Below are 19,508 nucleotides of genomic sequence, written 5' to 3' on the forward strand. Positions count from 1 at the left end.
CACGGTCTCCCTTTCCCTCCAGCTTGCATTTGAAAAACCCGAAATGTAAATCCTACGGTTCCTGAAGAGAAGACACAAAGCATTCCAATGTCAACGCCCGAGTGGGATGCACCTCACGTGATGACACGCAAGGCAGGCGGGTTTCCAGAGCGCGGGGTTCAGTATCAGTGGAGTGCGGTCCATGCCCCTCACCACCCGCTAACACTCATTCTCCTAATCTAGGCAAACCTCCCCCATTGTTGGTGCGGGTGCAGAAAGGAACAAGCAACCCACTCTCCCCTCCCTTAAACTCTATCTGGCTTTGCTAAGGCAAACCGTCCACGGAGAGCGCGGCAGGTTTGGAGCCAGCGTCCTTCACTCCAGGCCCCTCCCTGCAGCCCCTTGGGGGCGGGGCCGGAGCCGGGAGGCGGGGCGGCGCAGAGCTAGGGAGGAGATAGGGGCCCGGCCCAGCCGAGGAGTCCGACCGAGGTCCGGGACTGGGACATTCAAGCGGGCGGTACTGGTGGCCCAGAGCGGTCGGAAACGCAGCGACCCGGCTGGCACCGCGGCCCTCGGAGCGCCCCCGAGCCCTCGGAGCGTCGGGGCCGTGTCTCCGCCTGCCATGGCCTCCGCCACTTGCCTGTGGGCCTTCCTGGCCAAGGGGCCCGGCTGGCTCCGGCGCAGCCCGTGGGCTTCGCTCGCCGCCGGCCTGTGTAGCCGGGGACCGACCTGGGCCGGGCAGCCGGAGCCCGGGCCGCGACCCACCAGCGTGCGGCAGCGGGACGGCATCAGGTCAGCGGCGGGCCGCCGGGCGCCCGCAGGCCGAGCGGGGCTTACCCGGGGTGGGCGAAGGCAGCCGGGGGAGCCGTTGCCGGAAGCCGGGCCGCTGCGGACCCTGTTTCCTGCCTCCACCCAGGCGGGCCCCGAGGACGCCCGACGTCAGAGGGACCGCAGGGCCACGTTTACAGAGGTTTCCTGGGCACAGTGGCGTTTGGGACCCTGCAGGACATGGCGGAGGATCTCAAAGGGGAGAGCCTGGGAAGTCCTTCTACACTGGACTTCCAGGCTCAGTGTGGACTACTCTGCTGGTGGCCCCACCGCGGCTGTGGTCTTTTAGAAAGGCTTTCAGTGGAGGGTTCGTGCCTCTCACAAACCTGACCAGGTCCAAGCCCAGGTCAGGCTTACTAAGCTGCGCCTTGGCCCTCACTCAGAAGTGCCCGCATAGGGGTGGGTCAATAATAGGGCGAAGGACACCACACCATACTGTGCTCTGCCCTTTGGCTTAACAAGCCTAAAGCCTTTAAAAAACAAAACGAAACAAACATACCAGTGCACAAACGAGAAACCCTCACCCTGACATTTGCCAGGCCAGGGCAAGGGTGCACAAAGAGGCCTACATAGCATGTCTAAGTTACAAATCAAGCTAAGTGCCAAATATGTTTTCTTCCCCTACCCTGACAAGTATACCTTCATGAGACCTGGACGGCCATGTTTGAAGTGACAATCCTCAGGCTCCTGGGGTCCCCCAATGCTTTGGAGAGCGCCAGGAGCCTGCAGCTTTTCTCTTTTCTTCCCACCCTGTGCCTACCCACTCCCACCTCTCCACCCTGCCTTCCAGCTGCTCTGCAAGGCCTGTCACATGGCGCAGTCACCTGTCCAGCATGCCCTAATTCAGTCTATCTTCTCACCCCCTATAGTCAACTGCTCTTGGCCATCTTGTGGGCCTAGGTGTGCCCACTGCAGAACCAGAGAATTCCAGGGTCTCAGATAACTGCAAAGGGGTTGGAAGGGGGTAGCGATTTCCAGGTGGGCACATTCCACTATCTCAGTGGACTCCCTGCTCCCCAGGAGAGGCACAGCAGGAAGAGGGCTGGAGCAGGGTGCTCTGAAGTTCAGGGCCCTGCTGGGGCCCTCCTTGTCCATTTTCAAGGGCAGTTCTGCTTCTGCAAACCTGGTTCCATCTGGTCAGAAGCCTGACTTCTGACAGGGCAGTCAGTTTACAAAAGAAGGTCTGATCAGGTTCCTCAGGTATTAAATATGAGTCAGAAAGGGAGATCATACTTATGCTGGGTTGAACAGCGAACTCAGCAACTTAGAGCACTCTGACAGGGGATGTATGTAATACCGGAGCCAAAGGATTAATGGGACACATGAACAGACACCACCTGGCAGCAGGGACATTTGGGGGCTGGCCTCTTTTCACAGTTTTGCCTGAGGCCTCCAAATTGAATTTAAGCCTACGTCACCATTGGGATGACAGCTTTTTAGGTTTGCTATAGTAAGCACACTCCCTACTACAGCGAGCACGCTCCCTATACAGTGCACACACTCCATACTACAGTAAGCTGCCTATTTTCCTGGAGGGTTTATCAGCAGTTCTCTTACTACCCCCTACCAAAATACAGGTTTCAAAGTCTATCAGCGTATCAACTGAAAGTCATTTTTGTACTTACGAAAAAACATGTTCATGAGAAACAAAACAATAAATACCACAGCCACCTGAAGATGGCAGCAGAATGGAAATATTCCAAATGGTTATATTCTTATTGCACTGAAATAAATTCAGTCATCAAAGTGGTTTTCCCGAAAACAGTGGCACAGGAGAACCCAAGCTGACACACAGCAGTGGGAATATCAGATTCAAAAAACAAAGAGGCAGAAAACATGTAGGTGGAGAGAGATGGCAGATACAAAGTATGTAACAATGACCTGGTGTTTGGTTTGCTGACTGTTCCTTGTAAACAGTAAAAATAAGACATCTCTGTTACAGGCAGTAAGGTGACAATACAGCTTCTTTAATCAGCATATGGGACACCCTAAAAAATCAAGCAGGCCCTTAAATGGCAGCTTTTTGTTAGGTGACACGCCCAGAGAGCCTCTTGCTACATGGTTCTGTGCTTCTGTTCTTCACATATCATCCCATTCTCAGACAGCAGGAATCATTTTGCAGAATCCCAGGATGGCACTGTAAAAAAAAAAAAAGGGGGAAATGCTGTCCTATATGTGTACTGGCAGCTGTAACCATGCTGCCTCTTCTGAGGGGGGATGGGAGGAAATGTGGAGGTGGGTTTTCATTCTTGGCTCCTTTCCCAGCCCTATTCTTTCTAAAGGAAAATGGGAAAAAATAAGTTGGAGGAGCCACTGGCTACCTCTGGCTCCTGCCACTGTCTTACAAACCTCGCAGCCTCTCAGTATAGGCAGCAATGATTCTGGAATCATGACTTGCCCTTTCTGTAAAGGTGGCAATAATGTATCTGACAGCAAATGTGGAGAAAAAGAGAAACAAATATTGGGAAAAAGGGAGAAAACCCAGCCTGTGTTTCAGGCAGTCCTGTTTTGACATGGCTGTAACTCCAGAGCCGACAAACCTCACAGTTGCCCTCCACACCCACCGTTCTTCCTGATGTCTTAAAAATAGCTACCAAATTAGAAAGGAATCACTGGGGTCCTCACCCGTTTTAACTGGTGTACAGCCCAGTAATTATAAAATGTTCTTCACAGGCACATTATCTTGAGCAATCCAAAGAATAGGAACGCGCTGTCACTGGCAACGCTGAAATCTCTCCAAAGTGACCTTCTTCGTGAAGCTGAAAGCACTGATCTGAGAGTCATTATCATTTCAGGTATTTATCTAACATCCGTCCCCGGTGTTCTGCAGGACCCAGACGAGGTTTCTAGCTTGCCTTGGTGAGCTGAGGCATCCCTCCTGTAACAGGAGAACTGCTTTGAAGCTCCTTTGGGACCATTCATTATGGTAACTCGGGTGGTGCTTTTGGTCCCAACACTAGGAACTGTGGGAATTACAGCAAGACTGCCATGCAGTGAGGTCATGTGTCTGTTCCTTTCTGTCGGGTATGAACTTGGCTGCACTTGGTCTCTCCCATCAAAATCAGAGAATTGATTTCTTCATGGACTTGAAAAGATAGTTTTCATCACAAAGGCTTTTGGCAGACACCTAAGTATCTGCCAGGACCATGCTGCTAGGTTTCCGAATGGTTTCTTTTCAGTTCTTACCAAACTTTCAGCCAGTATCTGTAGTCTTCTTCACTGGTGCCAGAAAGCATGTTATATTTTGCTCATTTCTCTCCTTGCTCTTTCTCCAGTAAGAATTTTTACCGAATTATCTGGTGATGATGGCAGAGGCATAAATAACAGCATTGTCAGCATTTTAAAGCACACAGAAAAATATAATGATGATGCTCTATGATGCACTGATTTAAATGGTGCACTTTTCTTTTTTTTTAATTAAGGATCAGTGCTTTTGGAGGCAGATACTCAAAATGTTACTTTCTTATCCATGATTGTTTATAAATTTTACCTGTTTTATACTGGGAAAGGAAAAGAAATAGAATATTGGTCACCAGCCATGAGGGTGTTACCCAGATGCAGCAAAGGCAACTAACTTCTGAATGACAGTTTCCTCACTTGTTCAAAGGGAATAATATTGCCTGTCAAAACAGTACAACAAAAGGAAAATACAAGAAAGTATTATCAGCTTACAAGGGAAATTACATGTTGTTGTTGTTAATGAGAACGATAACTATAAAACTGCTCGGTCAGATCCCTTGTAAAAATAAGAGGGTGCTCTCCACACCCTGCCCTTCCTGATTCCCACCTGAATGGGTGGCTGTTATCCATAGCTGAGATGGCAGGGATGCTGCCGAGGACACAGTGGATTTTCATGGACCCATGTGAGTGGATACACTCAGCTCAGACCAAGTTCCAAAACACAAGAGGGAAACCAGAGGAACAACTCTGAAGAAAGCCCATTGGCCTTGCTTGCTGAGGCTTTCTCTTTTTTGTATTTAAATCTTTTCATCCATTTCTACTACAGGCCTTTTAGCGAACAAATGCCTTGTCTTGCATTGTCACCACAAAATACTGGCTCTACCTTTTCAAGCTACATGGAATTGTTCTTATCAAAATGGGACCATTAACTTTCTCTCAGTGCCCAAAGCATTGAGACAACTGCTACTAGTTATTGAATAGACCAGTAAGTGAACTTCCAGCTCCGGCTATTTATATCTTTTTATTTTCTTTTCTCAACTGGAAACATTTGCAGCTGAGGGCTCTGTGTTTTCTTCTGGGCATGATTTAAAAGAACTGATGGATGGGCAAGGACAAGATTATCATGCTGAAGTATTTCAGACCTGCTGTGAGGTAAGCCAGGAAAACGGTCAACCGGAAAATGATAATTATATCAAACATTGAATCAGGCCTCCAGTTTACAGATAAGGTCTTATGTACAAGGCCTAACCAGAGCAGAACCAGTGGCTCCTCTGTGGTCACTGGTGAATCCATCCAAGAAACTATTTGGTTTAGATTTTCAAGCAGTCACCATAGTTTGCAACTGATCTTGCTAAATGTCAAAGAAAATTAACATACCCTGGTGCTGATAACTGCCACCTCCAGCGTCAGGGGCTATTCTTGGTATACATGTCTTATGTAAGAGGTAAAGGGTGGGAATGTACATCTTAGAGTAGAAGAATCTCAGATTATTATAATTCTTAAAATTTTTAAGCTAATAAGAACCCTGTTAATAGGAAAGAGAACATTCATAAATGGCGTAACAGTAATGTTTTTAAAAATTATTTTCAAACCTTTTAACCAGCCTTTATAACCACCCCCTCCAAGTGAGAAAATTAACCTCTTCATTTTACTTCTTCCTTTCTGTCTCTTTAATCAGAGGGAAAGTGCCAACAGATATAAAGTAGGAAAGGAACAAAAAGTTCGGGATGATTTCAAATGTATTAAATCAGCCTCTGGATTTTTTTTTTTTAATTGAATGTAGAGTTCAACTCTAACACACTGTTCCTGTCCTGAGTGTTTACTGAGCACCACTATGTGCATAATACTTGCAAGGTACTGTGGGAAATAGGAGAAACATGAGTTTCCTGCCAAACTGAAACTGGAAATGTAGGTGAGAAACAGGACACATACAACAATTTCATAACCTGATCCTAAGATTACTTAGCCTCATTTTTCATTCCTTCATTGACTTATTTATTGAATTGCTCATTAATGATTCAGCAAGTACTGTGTTGACTAGACAGAGGTGAGCGGCAGGGAGGTAAACAAGAAGGCAATTAAGATTCCTTCTTGGCTATCTTGGGTTTTCCTTGCCCTTCCAGAAAACCTGTAAGAAGATCAACTGTAGTTTCCTCATTTCGTGGAGGGACAAACTGGAAAAATGATTTTGCCTTGAGGCTTCCCAGAGAGGTGGAAGCAAGCCAGGGCTAAGACCTCAGGTCTTTTGTTTTACATTAATGATGTTGCTGTATCATTTTGCCCTTGGTTTGCCAATGCTTGGTGCTTTAAAAGTTATTTTTCTACTAATATCCAGTACCTTTGGCTAAAATAGAAACTCATCGAAGAGAACTAGTAGAGGCCTTCCATCCCATCATCCCTAACAGGCCTGATTTTAGCATTCTGCCATAGTTATCTTCATTAACTGAAATCCAAACAGGTTAGCAAAGGGCCAGGGAAAGCCAGGGCTTCTACAGAGGGTAACAGCCAGTATTCACAGAAGCCTCCAAACCATGGATGTCTCTGGTTCACTGAAAAAGATTCAGTGCACAAAAGGGCCCTAGCCCTAATGTGGAAACATAGGAGGGAAGTGCATTGATTTCTTTTAAAACTTTTTCTAGGTAAACCAAATTGTTCTGGATAAATATGAGCACTGTAAACTTGTGCAAGATTTCAATTTCCAAGTGTAATCAACAAGGAGATTGGAACAGAATGAGCTTGATATTTCATTGCTCTATTCATACATGAGAAGATTTGAATTTTCACAAGGAAGATACAGCTACCTGAATTGGCTCAGCATCTAAAAACCACAGCAAATTTGTTACAGACCACAAGTACCACATGACAGTTAATGATTCACAAATCAGGAATCCAGAAAATTGAGAAGAAATACTGGGTATGGAATGGCAAAAGGAACCCTCCAAGGAAATGACGGCACCTTTCCCCAGGGACCCCTCCCCATTCTCCTCTGCTCCTACTGAAGCTGAATGTGGAAACCCTAGGTCTCAAGGAGGGTCTTCCCTTTCTCTTCAGTAATGCTGACCAGTGAGGTGAGGGCAGTTAGATTTATGCTACATTTTGGTGAAGGCAGGGCCTAAAAAAGTACTTAATTCAGGATCATGAAAGAGAAATAATCAATTCTTTACTATCAGGGGATTGGTTATCCCAGCTGGTTTGTTATCTAGGTTCCCCTTGTCTTTTCTGAATTGCTCTAACTTTATTTAAAGTATTTTTACATTAAAAAAATACCTATTATAGAAAATTTTGAAATTCTAGAACAAAGGGGAGAAAAATTCCTGATACTATACCAGGATCACACCACCCAGAGAAATCTGTAAGTTTGCTTTAATTCTTTTTCATCTTTTCACATGTGCATCTATTTGCTTGTCATACATAGGTGTGATTATACTGTATAATTGCATAATTACAGCATTAAATGTTTACTACATGCTAGGTGATATTTTGAGTACTTATGTACATTAATTTACATAATCCTCATGTTCTGTAAAGTTGGGGCTATTATTATCCCTACTTTACAGATGTGAAGACTATGGGATAGGCAGCAATGAACAACAGACTGGGCGTCGAGCTCCAGGCATCTGAGCTCCAGGCATCAGGCATATTTCTCTTGGACGTTTCATGGGATAGAACACAGCATTTCATTAAATGGATACTGTCCAGTCTACATAGCCATTTATACATATTATTTATAGTTTTTTACTATTTTAATAACATAATGATTTGATGAACACTTTTGTGCAGACAGCTTTTTACTCCTATTTCAAATTACTTCTGAGAAATAGAATCCCTAAGTCAAAGGTAGTATTTTTAATGTGGTTGACGTACAGTGTATCACCCAAGAATTTTTGCACAGGTTGTGTGGAATCCTAGCCCTCTGCCGCAGGGAGATGGGAGACATAAGGTTCAGCCGTCATCAGTCAGTTGATTCTTCATGAGTAACTTCATTAGGTGACAGACGACACTCAGAATCAGAACAAAATCTCTCCTTTTTTTGCTGCAAGACATTTGAAGTTCTTGTGCATTCTCCTTGCCACTGTAGTTTGCTGAGAACGAGTTCTGTCACTAGCTCTCCTCATCCTCACTGAGAGCGCATGAACCCGCCAATAAACCCATCAACAACAGTTTGGGGCGTGGGATATATATGCATTCTTCTGGGGGAGCATCATTAACATCCGTCAGATTCTTAAAAGATGATTACCTAAAAAAAAGCAAGAACCAGTGCTACAGAACATGGTATCCTATCCTTAGAGATAGATGGATTATTTTATAATAAAGGTGACAAAGAGCAAATGTTCATGAATATAAAAGGTAAACATTCCTTGGACAAAACCTTCAAATCAATGAAGGTCACTTTTCTCTGAGCTGCTATCGTGTGAAACAAGCCCAGATGTGGTTCCTGCCATCCCTCCCTGCCAGGGTTCAAAGAACAACTGTTTTTCATTGAAGTTGCCGTAGCAGCACAATCTGTTTAAAGCGCCACACAGGCATGGTTAGAACAGAACTGTTTGTTCCCCAGAGACAAAATCAGCTGTGTTCTTCAGTGGGAATACCAGGGTAGCAGAGGGAGGGCACTGTAACCCCACAGAGCTGTCATGCTAGGGGAGACCAGGGACTTGGAGTTAGACAGAAGCTTAGGCCACCCCCCAGCCTCCCCTCGGAGCCTTACACCTGGCTGCAGCAAGCTGCTTCCTCCTGGGGCTTTCAGGAAGAACAAACCCCACAGTCTGGCTCATAGTCCGTGGTTAATGCAAGTTCCTTCCCTTCATGCCTCCTTTTGCCCTTCTGTCATCGAAACTGATACACTGATGCATAGGAAAACGTGAATGCAGTGCAGTCATGTAAGATAATGTGTGTGGATGTGGGGCCTCACTCTGGGATGGAAGTGAAGTGGGTGTGTTTGCTCTTGCAGGTTATGATGCTGATTCAGAATCACCCGGTCCCCGTCATTGCCATGGTGAACGGCTTGGCCACCGCTGCCGGTTGTCAGCTCGTTGCCAGCTGTGACATTGCTGTGGCGAGCAACAAGTCCTCTTTTGCCACTCCAGGTGTGAACATCGGGCTCTTCTGCTCCACGCCTGGGGTTGCCTTGGGGAGAGCCGTGCCAAGAAAGGTAATTTAACCCCCTTCAGCTCCCTGTCCGGGAGTAATCCTCCAGAGCCCACGATGGCTATTCCAAGGAATCTCTTGTTAAAAGTCATGTTTGCGTCAGGACATTCTGCCCACAGCACAGCTGGCTGGATGTGCCTCAGTGTTCCTGCTGATGTCAGTGTCGGAGAGGGAACACCAGCTGCCTCTCCCTCTGAAGCCTCTCACTGCAACTTCGATTTGTGAATCACTGCATTTCAATCTTGCCTGTCCCTCAGTACAACCAGTGAGGTTTCTTGTTTTGTTTTCATAAAAACCCAGATTTTAGTAATCTTGTTGGAAATGCAATTGAGACTCAGTTGTGTTGCACTGAAAGGCTGTCCATGAGATTTAATAGCATGGTGACATGTGCCCGTATCAAGACGCTAGGATACTAATGTCACTGGCTTGTTTGCTGACCATCTGTCTGGTTCCAAAAAGGATTGAAAGTAGCTTATATCCTGATTGTGTCAGGTTTAAGATAGTTACATTTCAGGAACATGAATACCTATGTATGGTGTGTTCAATCTACCCCAGAAGGAGCCAATATTACAAAAGCTCTTCTGTCATTACTAACCACAGAGAAGTCTGTATTCTTCACAAAGCTCTCTTCCTTCCTATAACATCATAAAATAATATTTACTGAACATTTCTTAAATGTAAACCAGTAGTTTCCTTGTCCCAGAAAAAATACATCCTCATTCTCAATTGGAAATCTGTTTTAAAAAAAGGGTTGGGGAGGCAAAGTCATATACTATAGCAAACAGGGAAACTAAATTGCTTTCTAGAACACATTATCCATTTTGCACAACTACAGAAATTAGCAGTTGCTCACATGCCTGAGGCACAAAACAAATGAGACCCAAGGGAGATCAAGCTGCAGGACCAGAGGGTTAGAGACGCTTTCCTTTCTGACATGGTGCCTCCACACTTGTCTTTACAGAAGTGTGCGTTTGTGACAAAACTCTGAAGGCAGATATCTGCAAGCACACACACTTAATGAAAACTGGCCAAAAGTGAGCTCCACACCACAAAAGGTGGCCTTTCAAAACCCAAGAGCTTGCTAAAATGTCTCCAGACTAAGGGAGTGTTTTAATCCTGTCAGGATACACATTTGCCCAAAATTATTAATTCAGTAAACAATTCTTACATCCCTACTTTGTGCCAATATATTGAAATGCACTACAAATATATTGTCAGGACTTACTAATAAACTATCTTATAATTGTGCAAATCAATTTATGAGGCCTTTTGCATAGTAAAAAATGGTTGTACTGGTCACCCTACCTTCCCCAACACCTTACTTTCTAGAAGGGTCCACGGTAAAACATTTTAAACCTTTGGGGTAAGAATCCATTCTTTCCTAACACAAACTTTTAAAATTGAGGCTTGTAATTGAGTCCTAGAAACTTAACCATTATTTTTTTAGAAGAAAGAGGGGGAAAAAAATCTGACAAAACAAGCCTTAAGTTCCCAGGAAGCTCAGTTCTTAGCACCACATTGCATAATTGCCCGAGTGACAGATTAAGGAGCAGGACATCGCAAGAACAAAATAGCTTCTCCCACAGTTGTGACAGGGGCCAGGCCTGCTCAGAAGGTGGGCAGAGTCTTTGACACTGTCCCACTCAGATCCTGATCTGCAATCCTTGGGATCTGGTCCCCAGGAGCCTCCAAACCACATAGTTGGCTGCAGTTTTCTTGTTGTCAAACCTTCAGAGTTTCTTCCTAGCCAGTCATCTGAAAGGGGGTCAAACTTGTCAATGATGTCTTTGCACATTGGTTCCCTGATGCCAGGCTACCTGGAGGCCTGAAGCAGATAACATTATTTGGGATCAACACTCATGAGCTGAAATTGCAGTTCTCCTAAGGAATTTGGTAGAAGGAGAGGTCTGCCAGAACTGAAGGCTTTTGCCATGTTTCTGGATCACCTACCTGGCCCCCTTTATTAGGAAAACTAGGGACTCACAACAACCTAAACCTGAGCAAAATCCCACCTGCCTGTCACCACTGGGTGGTTGCACCCATATGAACACACCATACGCAGGCCCGCCAGCTTTGTGCAGGTGATGGGCGGGCGTCCCTGTGCACACCCACAGGAAACCAAGTGCTGTTCCAAACAAGCCTGGTCAGGAAGCGAGACTCTGCACACAGCTAAGGCTGCACATGTGGATCACCAGTGCCCTCTGCTGGTCACCCCAGGAAACTGCTCAGCTGAGCCAGAGAAGGGGGCTGGTTTGTCCACTGGGAGCAGAGCCCTTGTATTCAAGCCAGACTGAGCACAGGCATGAATAATTTTCCACATTGTAAAGTGTTTCTCTCCTCTGGCTCGAGTTAAATAATGCATCTTCACTGCACCATATAAACAACCTGCTGGCACAGCTGCTCCCTTCCACAGTCAGGGCTGGTCTGGCTTCATTCAGAAATGCAGAGTCAGTGCCTCAGGCAGTTGGTATCACAGGGGGGCATATGAAATCCAAACTCCCTCTTCCCACACCAGTCATTTCTGTGCAGTAGGAACACTTGCTTCCACCTATTCGCCCATGGTAACTTTGTGTATTTGCAATGTCTGATTTCCTAATAGTCTAATTAGAACAGAGTAAAACTTCCAAGCTGGAGGGCTTGCTACTCAGCCCTGCAGTAGATCGATCACCAGAGAGCCTGGACAAATGCAAGGTCTCAGGCCCGCCCCAGGCTTCAGCAGTGATTTGCGTGGCCATCAGAACTGAGACATGTGGCCTTAGAGCCTTTGAGGACATGCAGTAAAACACCCCAATTTACTTAGTTAATCCTTCCCAGCCCAGGCTGGCACACCACAGTCTCTGGGTAGCCCAAATCAGCATTTTATCCCATTCCTAAGAGCCATGGGGGCTCTGTTCTCTCCCAATCACATCTATTCAGATGCCACAGATCACAGGAGGGAAGCCCCTCTGCTGTCCATGTCTCCATCATCCTGGGTTCTTCACCTTTGCTCCTGATATCTTTGTTTTTAAAAATTGGCCATCCTGGGACACGTCCTGAGAGGCAGTGTGTCTGTACTGCCACCTGTAGGAGCATGTGAGATGATTCCTGAGTTGAGCAGCCTTTACAGCCACTGGACGAGGTAACAGGAGAGGCTGGAATGGTGTCTGTGCACCAACTCATTTCTGAGTATGCCAAACCCAGAGCTTAGTAAAGGACTGTACAGATGGCGGTCTGACTGCTTCTGACTGTCTGTCTTGTTCCAATTATCTATCTCTGTTTCTGTGTGGCTGACTGACTCACTGACTGAAGGGGTAAGTATCCTCTCTGTCCAATTAAAATCTCTTATGTTATAGCTCAAGTTCACCTCCTTTTTGTTTATGATTAGAGATCCTGAAATAACATTAGCAATCTTCTGTCTAGAAGTGAACTTAAACAGTCATTTCATTCTCCTGTGAGTAGACCAACTCCCTGACAGAGAGGGGTCGCCTTGTTCACACATCTCCAGGGCTCAGGGTTCCACATCCTCCCAGAGCAATTCAGTCCAGGGACTAAGAAACTTTTTTTTACAGCAAGGTTTTGGAGTTAAGATATTGCAAACATTGATAGTCTTACAGTGTATATTAGTTTATCAGGCTACCATCACAGAGACCACTTAGACTTATTTTCTCACACTTCTGGAGGCTGCAAGTCCAAGATCAAGGAACCAGCAGGTTTGGTTTCTTGTGGGGGCTCTCTTCCAGGTTTGTAGATAGCACCTTCTCACTGTGCCCTCAAATGGCAGAGGAAGGGAGAGAGGGAGGGAGGGAGGGAGAGAGAACTCTCACTTCCTCTTCTTATGAGTGAATTCCTTTTGAATTAGGTCCCCACCCTTATGACCTCGTTTAACCATAATTACCTTCTCATAGGCCCTGTCCCCAGATACAGTCCCAATGGGAGGTACAGCTTCATCATACAAATTTTTGGGAGACAATTCTGTCCACAGCACTACTCTTGACAGTAAATTTCCTATGTAAATATTGGTTGAATGAATGAAGTTATGCCCTGATTTGAGTTCCTTCTCACAGGAACATATCTCCTCATAAGTGTAGACTCAGACCAGGTCCCTTGAGCAAGCAAATGGACCGTTTTTTTACTAGCATTTCTGTTGTACCAGTTGTGACAGTGCACTCTGTCATCATTACTTGGCTGTTCTTCACAGCATCTTGGGAGACAGACATCTGTGCCTTGTGTTCCAGTCGGGGGAGAGGGAAATGAGGAGCAACCTGCTCGCGGGTCCTTCAGAGGAGCAACACTCACAGGCAGGACAAGGGCCCCAGCCACCCCTGTGCCCTGGGCTATGGAAGCTTGGGCTCCAAACACCTTGCACTAAAAACATCCTGGCAGCTGGACCCTGTGCAGCTTAGTGTATGAGTCAGATGGGGCTCTATAAATGCACAGGGAGCCTAGGGAAGGAGAACAGACCAAGAGGCTCAGGGGAGAGGGGCCTGGAAGGAATGGGCCGCAGAAGAAAGCACTTGTCAGAGGAGCGTGGTGATAAGGGGACTGGCCCACACAGATCATGACCAAGTGGGCAGTACCGAACACAAAGGATGAAAAAAATGCCTGTTGAGCCAGCCGAAAGAGCACTTACTACTACTTTGATTCTAATGATTTCCTCCTTCTGACTCTGCTGCCATTCCTAACTACTCTTTGAAAGTCATGTGAGATCTTGACCATCCAAGTTACAAAGGGGCTTATGAGCTTGACTTTGGTGGGTTTGTTTTTAATGATGTTCTCAGGATTGGCCAGTTTGTGAGACATAGTCCATGTGAAGTCCCTCAGAGCCACCTGTATTAACAAGAAAAGAAAGGCTGGAACATGCCATGACTCTGCTTTCACCTGGCTTCTGACCTGGATCCCAGTGATACATGTTTCTTGAGCAGAAACAGAGCAGACGCTGTCCTGGCCCATTCATTGTGACTCACAAGGTGTTGCCAGTGGTGTCTTAGCAGCCCTTGATCAGCAGGGCCCGATTTTTAGCTCCATATTCTACTAGGGGCGTCAAACATGCTTTGGAATAATGATGCTGAATGGTCTCCAAAGTGACAACAGATACCACATTCCAGCCATCTCCCAAATGTAATGGAATCGTTAAATTTCCAAAACTGGACCAAGTTGGAATTTGCCCATTCTCTTGGTAGAAAAGAGAATATGGCACAGCATCACCTGGCCCTGACTGCCCATCCAGTGTGTATTCCATCTGCACCTACCATGGCAAGAGCCTCAGGCCCAACCTTATGGCCTCTCCTTCACTACCAAAGCTCAATCCCTAGGTGATACAATTCATCTCATGACTAAAAAACCACCTAAATTGGTGGTTCTGTATCGACTGGCCCCAGGGAACACTTGGCAATGCCTGGGGACATTTCTGATGGTCCCAACTGCTGAGGGGTGGGGTGCTGCTGGTACACAGAGTAGGGCAGCACCCGACAATGCTCAGGACAATCCCACACAGCGAAGATGATCTGGTCTGAAATACACAGTGGCATCAAGGTTGAGAAATGCAGTCATTTGCATGGTCTAAATGTTTATGACTCCCAAATCTGTGTGTCAAGCCAGTCCAAACATCTATTGGTGCAAAACAAACCACCCACAACTTAGAGGCTCAAAGCAACAACAGTAATTTGTTTAGCTCATGAATCTGCAATTTGGACAGGGCTCAGTGAGGGAAGCTTATCTCTGTTGGCATAGTGTCTGTGGCCTCATCTGGGAAGAGTGGAGATGGGGGAGTGACAGTTGGGGACAGTCATATGTGTGGCTGGGACCTCAGCGGGGCTGGTCAGCTGAAACACTCTGTGCGGCCTCTCAGTGTGGCTTGGGCTTCATCACAGCATGGCAGCCGGGTTCCAGCACTGAGCAGCCCAAGAGAAAGAGCCGGGTGAAAGTTGACTTAACACCCTGACCTAGCCTCTAAAGAACTGCAACATCACTTCTGTACTCTGCTTGCTTCATCCATTCATCCCTTAAATCACTCATCAATGAATATTTAGTAGGTTGCCTACTATATGCAAGGCCCTCTCCTGGTGCTGGTGATAGAGAAATAAACAGAACAGTAAAAAAAAAAATCTCTGACCTAGTATAGATTACATGCTAGCAAAAGAGATAATACAATATACAAAATAAATGTGTATGACATATAGTATGTTAAATGTTGAAAGTGCCAAGGATAAACATACAGACAGAAAAGGGGATAGCACCAGGATTTGATTGGCAGTATTAGTAGAGTGGTCCTGGAGGACTTCATTGATAAGATGATGTGAGCAGGAGCCCGAAGGAGATGAGGATATAGTCATGAGGAGCAGTGCAGGCCCAGGAAACAGCAAATGCAGCCACTCTGGCAACAGCAGCAGAGGCTTGTTCAAGGAACAGCAAAGAGGCCAGCAGGGCTGCAGGGAAGTGAGCGAAGGGAGGGAGAGGAAACCCTCTGCCCGAGCATTCCACGCACATCCAGAAGCCCCTTTTAAATAGTACCTTTGAGTTTTGAGAAGCCAGGCCTTGCAGAATTACAGAATTGAGACACAAAACATGGCCAGCTGAGGAGGAGAGGAAACCACAGAGAGGGAGGAAGGTAAGCCCCTTTTCCTGCAGGCCTTGAAAATCCAGAGATTGAGGGGTTGGGAGAGAAAAGAGGGCCTCTGTACTCACACACCTTACCTATTTGTAGGTGAAAACCATGCTGGGCTCCTGGCACCTGGTCCCTGGGAGACTCTCCTTCCAATCCCATCCTTCTCCAGACACTTTCCTCCTTTGGGAAGTTGGCCTGCATGACTTGGTGGGGAGAGGGGGCCTTGCTGCTGTGGCATTTTCAGTTTCATCCATCAGATGTGGCCACTGTCCTGTGTTTGGCCCTCCAAAGAGGCAGGTGGCACCTCCTGCCTCCTTGGGGTGGGAGACTGGATCTGGGGAAGGAGCAGAGAAGGAAGAGTCACCCCCTTCCCAGCACTCTGTTTTCCATGCTCTTGAAAAGACCCAATGTCATCCCTGGCAGGAGTTTGGGTACTGAAGACGGTTGTGTAATAGATGGCGTTATGTGAGGAAGCAGATGACTGGGCTGAGGTGGCAGGCAAGTGAGACTGGCATGGAGAGGGTGGACTTTAGGTGGCAATGGGTCATAGCAGGGTACCTTAGTAATCACATGTGTTTCCTCCCTCAGGTTGCCTTGGAAATGCTTTTTACAGGGGAGCCCGTTTCCGCTCAAGAGGCCTTGCTCCATGGGCTGCTCAGCAAAGTGGTACCAGAAGAGCAGCTGGAGGAAGAGACCATGAGAATAGCAAGAAAGATTGCCTCCTTGAGCCGTCCTGTGGTGTCTTTGGGCAAGGCCACCTTCTACAAGCAGCTGCCCCAGGACCTTAGAACAGCCTACTACCTCACCTCCCAGACCATGGTGGACAACGTAGCCATGCAGGATGGGCAGGAGGGAATCAAGGCCTTCATCCAGAAGAGGAAGCCCACCTGGTCACACTGAGCACGCCTTAGAGAAACAAGGAGTGGGCCCAGAAGGCAGCACTCAGGAAGCCCACCCCTCACCTGACACCCAAACACCACTGCTGCCTCGTGATTGCAACAGAAGACAGCTGCTTTTATAACATTAGTAATGATGTCACCATGTTACCATTAGTAATAGGTTTCACTGCATGTGGTCTGTATTAATTCTGGGGAAAGGACAGAATAAAGTCAGACGTAGAGCTAACTAAGTGGAAGGGCAGTGAGCACCAATGCCAACCAGCCAGGCTGGAAAGCCTGGCCCTCAATGTGCTCCTGCACAGCACCTACATGGGGGTCCTCACAGGAAGCGGCAGAGGCGAACTGAGCCACAGAAGAACGGTGCTGGCCTGACTCTGCTCTCAGGAATGTCCCACAAGGTGGAGGTGGTTTTGGCTGCTCAAGAGAGAGGAAACATTTCAGATCCATGAGATATTCTCCACACTGAAAATCTTGATCCTATTGAGACTCACCTTATATGATTTCAGACTAATCTTATATGATTTTAGAAGTTTAAATATTTAGAGAGACTGGTAATTTTATCTTCCCAACCAGACTGTAGGCTGTCTGAGGGGGGGAAAAAAGCTCTACACTGTGCTGAGAGGCATATAGAAGGTGCCCAGTGTTTCTGTGATGAATGTCCTGGCTGCCCAAGGTGCTGTGACCCCTGGACCCAGAGCCAGCCCTGAGGACAGAAACAGAGCAGGGTGGGAGGGACACAGACACATGGTCTCTGCACTGAACTTCACCTGCTCCGACCCATTTCCAAACTCTGTTGAGGGGCTGGTACAGAATCTAAACCAGCATCAGGCGTTCAAGTCTCCCACAGAGCAAGTGTATGGATTAGACATGTTACTTTCTGGCTTTTGGTCCAATACAGCCCAAGAAATGTTCTAAATCTCTTGTCCTCAAGCTTGCACCTAGGACTGATCTTTATTTTTTAAGCCAATTTCTCTTACTTAGGAGTAGAATGTGCCCATTAATGGGATTAGTTCCACAGTCAAAGACACAGAACCATCTGGCTCTAACTGTGATTCCCATTCAGGGCAGCAAGCACTGCGTGGAAGACATCCCTGGTGCGCGCACAGGCTTCTACTGAGATTGGTGACTTTTTTGACAGACTTTAGGAAGGTCAAAAAAAGAGTGTTTTCTTGGGAAGGAGCAGCTCTTTGAAAAGAGTGCCCCTCATGAGCAGAAAGCACTAGCGCCCTGCTGACTGCACACCTGGGCATGCGAGATGCCCTCTGTACATTCTCACCTAGTCCCCCCAGAACTCAGGGGAGCAGGTCCTGCATCACCTCCATCTCACAGGGGACAGCTGAGCTGACTTTGTCCTAGGCCAAGCAGCTGACGTCAGTATAGTGAGGTTCCAAATGCCATCCGCCTGGTACAGCCAGGGGTGCTCTTTCTCCCAGCCATACAGCCTCGTGGGGTGGCCTGGGCTGGTGAGGGGCCAGCCTGAAGAATGACTTTCCTCATTCATGGCAACTTCCCCAAACGGACCAAATTCTCCTGGCTACAGAACCTTGCCAGGCACAAGGGACATCAGATTTGATTCCTGGCAGACCACTAGTGGAGTTTTTACTAGAAGCTAATAAAGCGCTGGCTGAAGTTGAAGTTGTAAACTACTTTGTGAAGAAGAGGGCTCTCAGGGTCTGCTCCAAAACCATGCTGTCTTTGGGTTCAGTTCCACATCTTCCTTTCTGGGTGGCCCACTGTTTAAGTTCTATTTGGCAGTTGCCAGATTGCACAGGATAGAGGAGAGGGTGTTATAAACTCTCTGGGCTTCGGGGAAGGTAAGAAAGTCTTCTTGCTCATTTGCAAATGAAAATCAAAAGTTAACTTTCCAGCTTCTATATGAGCGAGAACTATACCCTCAAACCATGAAATCCTTGGGTGTCTAGACTGGCTTCCCAGCCTGGGAGATGATGTGCACACAGGGACTAGTTACAAATCTCAGTAGTTGCCAGTGAAGAAAATAATATAGAAGGAAAATCTGCCACCCACCCTCTCATGTCATATAATTCATCCCAAGGCAAATATGAATTTTGGGTTAATTTGTATCTCTGCTTCCTTCTACAGGGACACTGAGTGAAAATTTCCTGATAGACACATGTGATGATTGCTTTTGGAAAGCCGAGTATATTCGCCTTTCCCTCTGTACGATTAGCTTCTCAGGGAGCTTTGCTGTGCTCAGCCCAGCAGGCCACACCCCAGCATTCAAGGGCTAGAAAGTCAGTGACATGGGTGTTCACTCATGCTTGAGGCCTGGAGAACACAGACAAACAGAGTGAACGGCAAGCACCAGCTCCCTGATTAACCACACTGAAGAATATGTGGGGAGTTGCCGTGTAATAACATACAGTGATTCAATGAGCTACACTCCTGCCACACAGCCCTAGGCAGGAGCTCGTACTACCTTCCTGGTAAGAGGAGGCCCAGGGAAGTTTAGGCACTTGCCACAGTCCAGCCAGTATGTGGCTTTGGATCTGTAAAACCTGTGCCCCTGACCACCATACTTGTTCCTTCCAACACTCTGGAAAGTTTACCATTTCAGCCTGGAGTCAGACCACCAATAAGCAAAAAGGAAATGAAGCAGGAATGGTAGAGCCAAGGCCACAGTTTGGCCTGCTGGAGGGAGTTCAGGAAAGGCCGTATTTGCACATGAAGACTGCCGAGTCCTAGTCGCAGGTTTGCCACGAGCTAGCTATGTGGTGCTGGAGGGGTGGTGGCACTTCTCTGCACACCCAGTTTCCCCATCTATAAAAATGACACCACAAGCCATGCTTATTCTCTTAGTTCTGACATTCCAGATTCTGTAATACTTGGGTTTGGAAACTTGTCCTGAAACATGAAACAGGCAGCTTTTGTTCAAA

General features: G+C 46.8%; 1 protein-coding gene across 1 annotated transcript; it reads left to right on the top strand.

Annotated features, from left to right (window-relative positions):
- The first annotated feature begins 413 nt into the window (after nucleotides 1-413).
- ECHDC3 (enoyl-CoA hydratase domain containing 3) lies at nucleotides 414-19,151 on the top strand. Its single transcript, XM_036908131.2, has 5 exons — nucleotides 414-771; nucleotides 3,481-3,602; nucleotides 5,042-5,139; nucleotides 8,936-9,136; nucleotides 16,304-19,151. The coding sequence occupies exons 1-5, from the start codon at nucleotides 602-604 to the stop codon at nucleotides 16,613-16,615; spliced, it is 903 nt and encodes a 300-aa protein (XP_036764026.2). The 5' UTR covers nucleotides 414-601; the 3' UTR covers nucleotides 16,616-19,151.
- Nucleotides 19,152-19,508: the final 357 nt, after the last annotated feature.

The sequence above is a fragment of the Manis pentadactyla genome, chromosome 3, assembly GCF_030020395.1.
Source record: "Manis pentadactyla isolate mManPen7 chromosome 3, mManPen7.hap1, whole genome shotgun sequence".
NCBI classification, from domain to species: Eukaryota; Metazoa; Chordata; class Mammalia; order Pholidota; family Manidae; genus Manis; species Manis pentadactyla.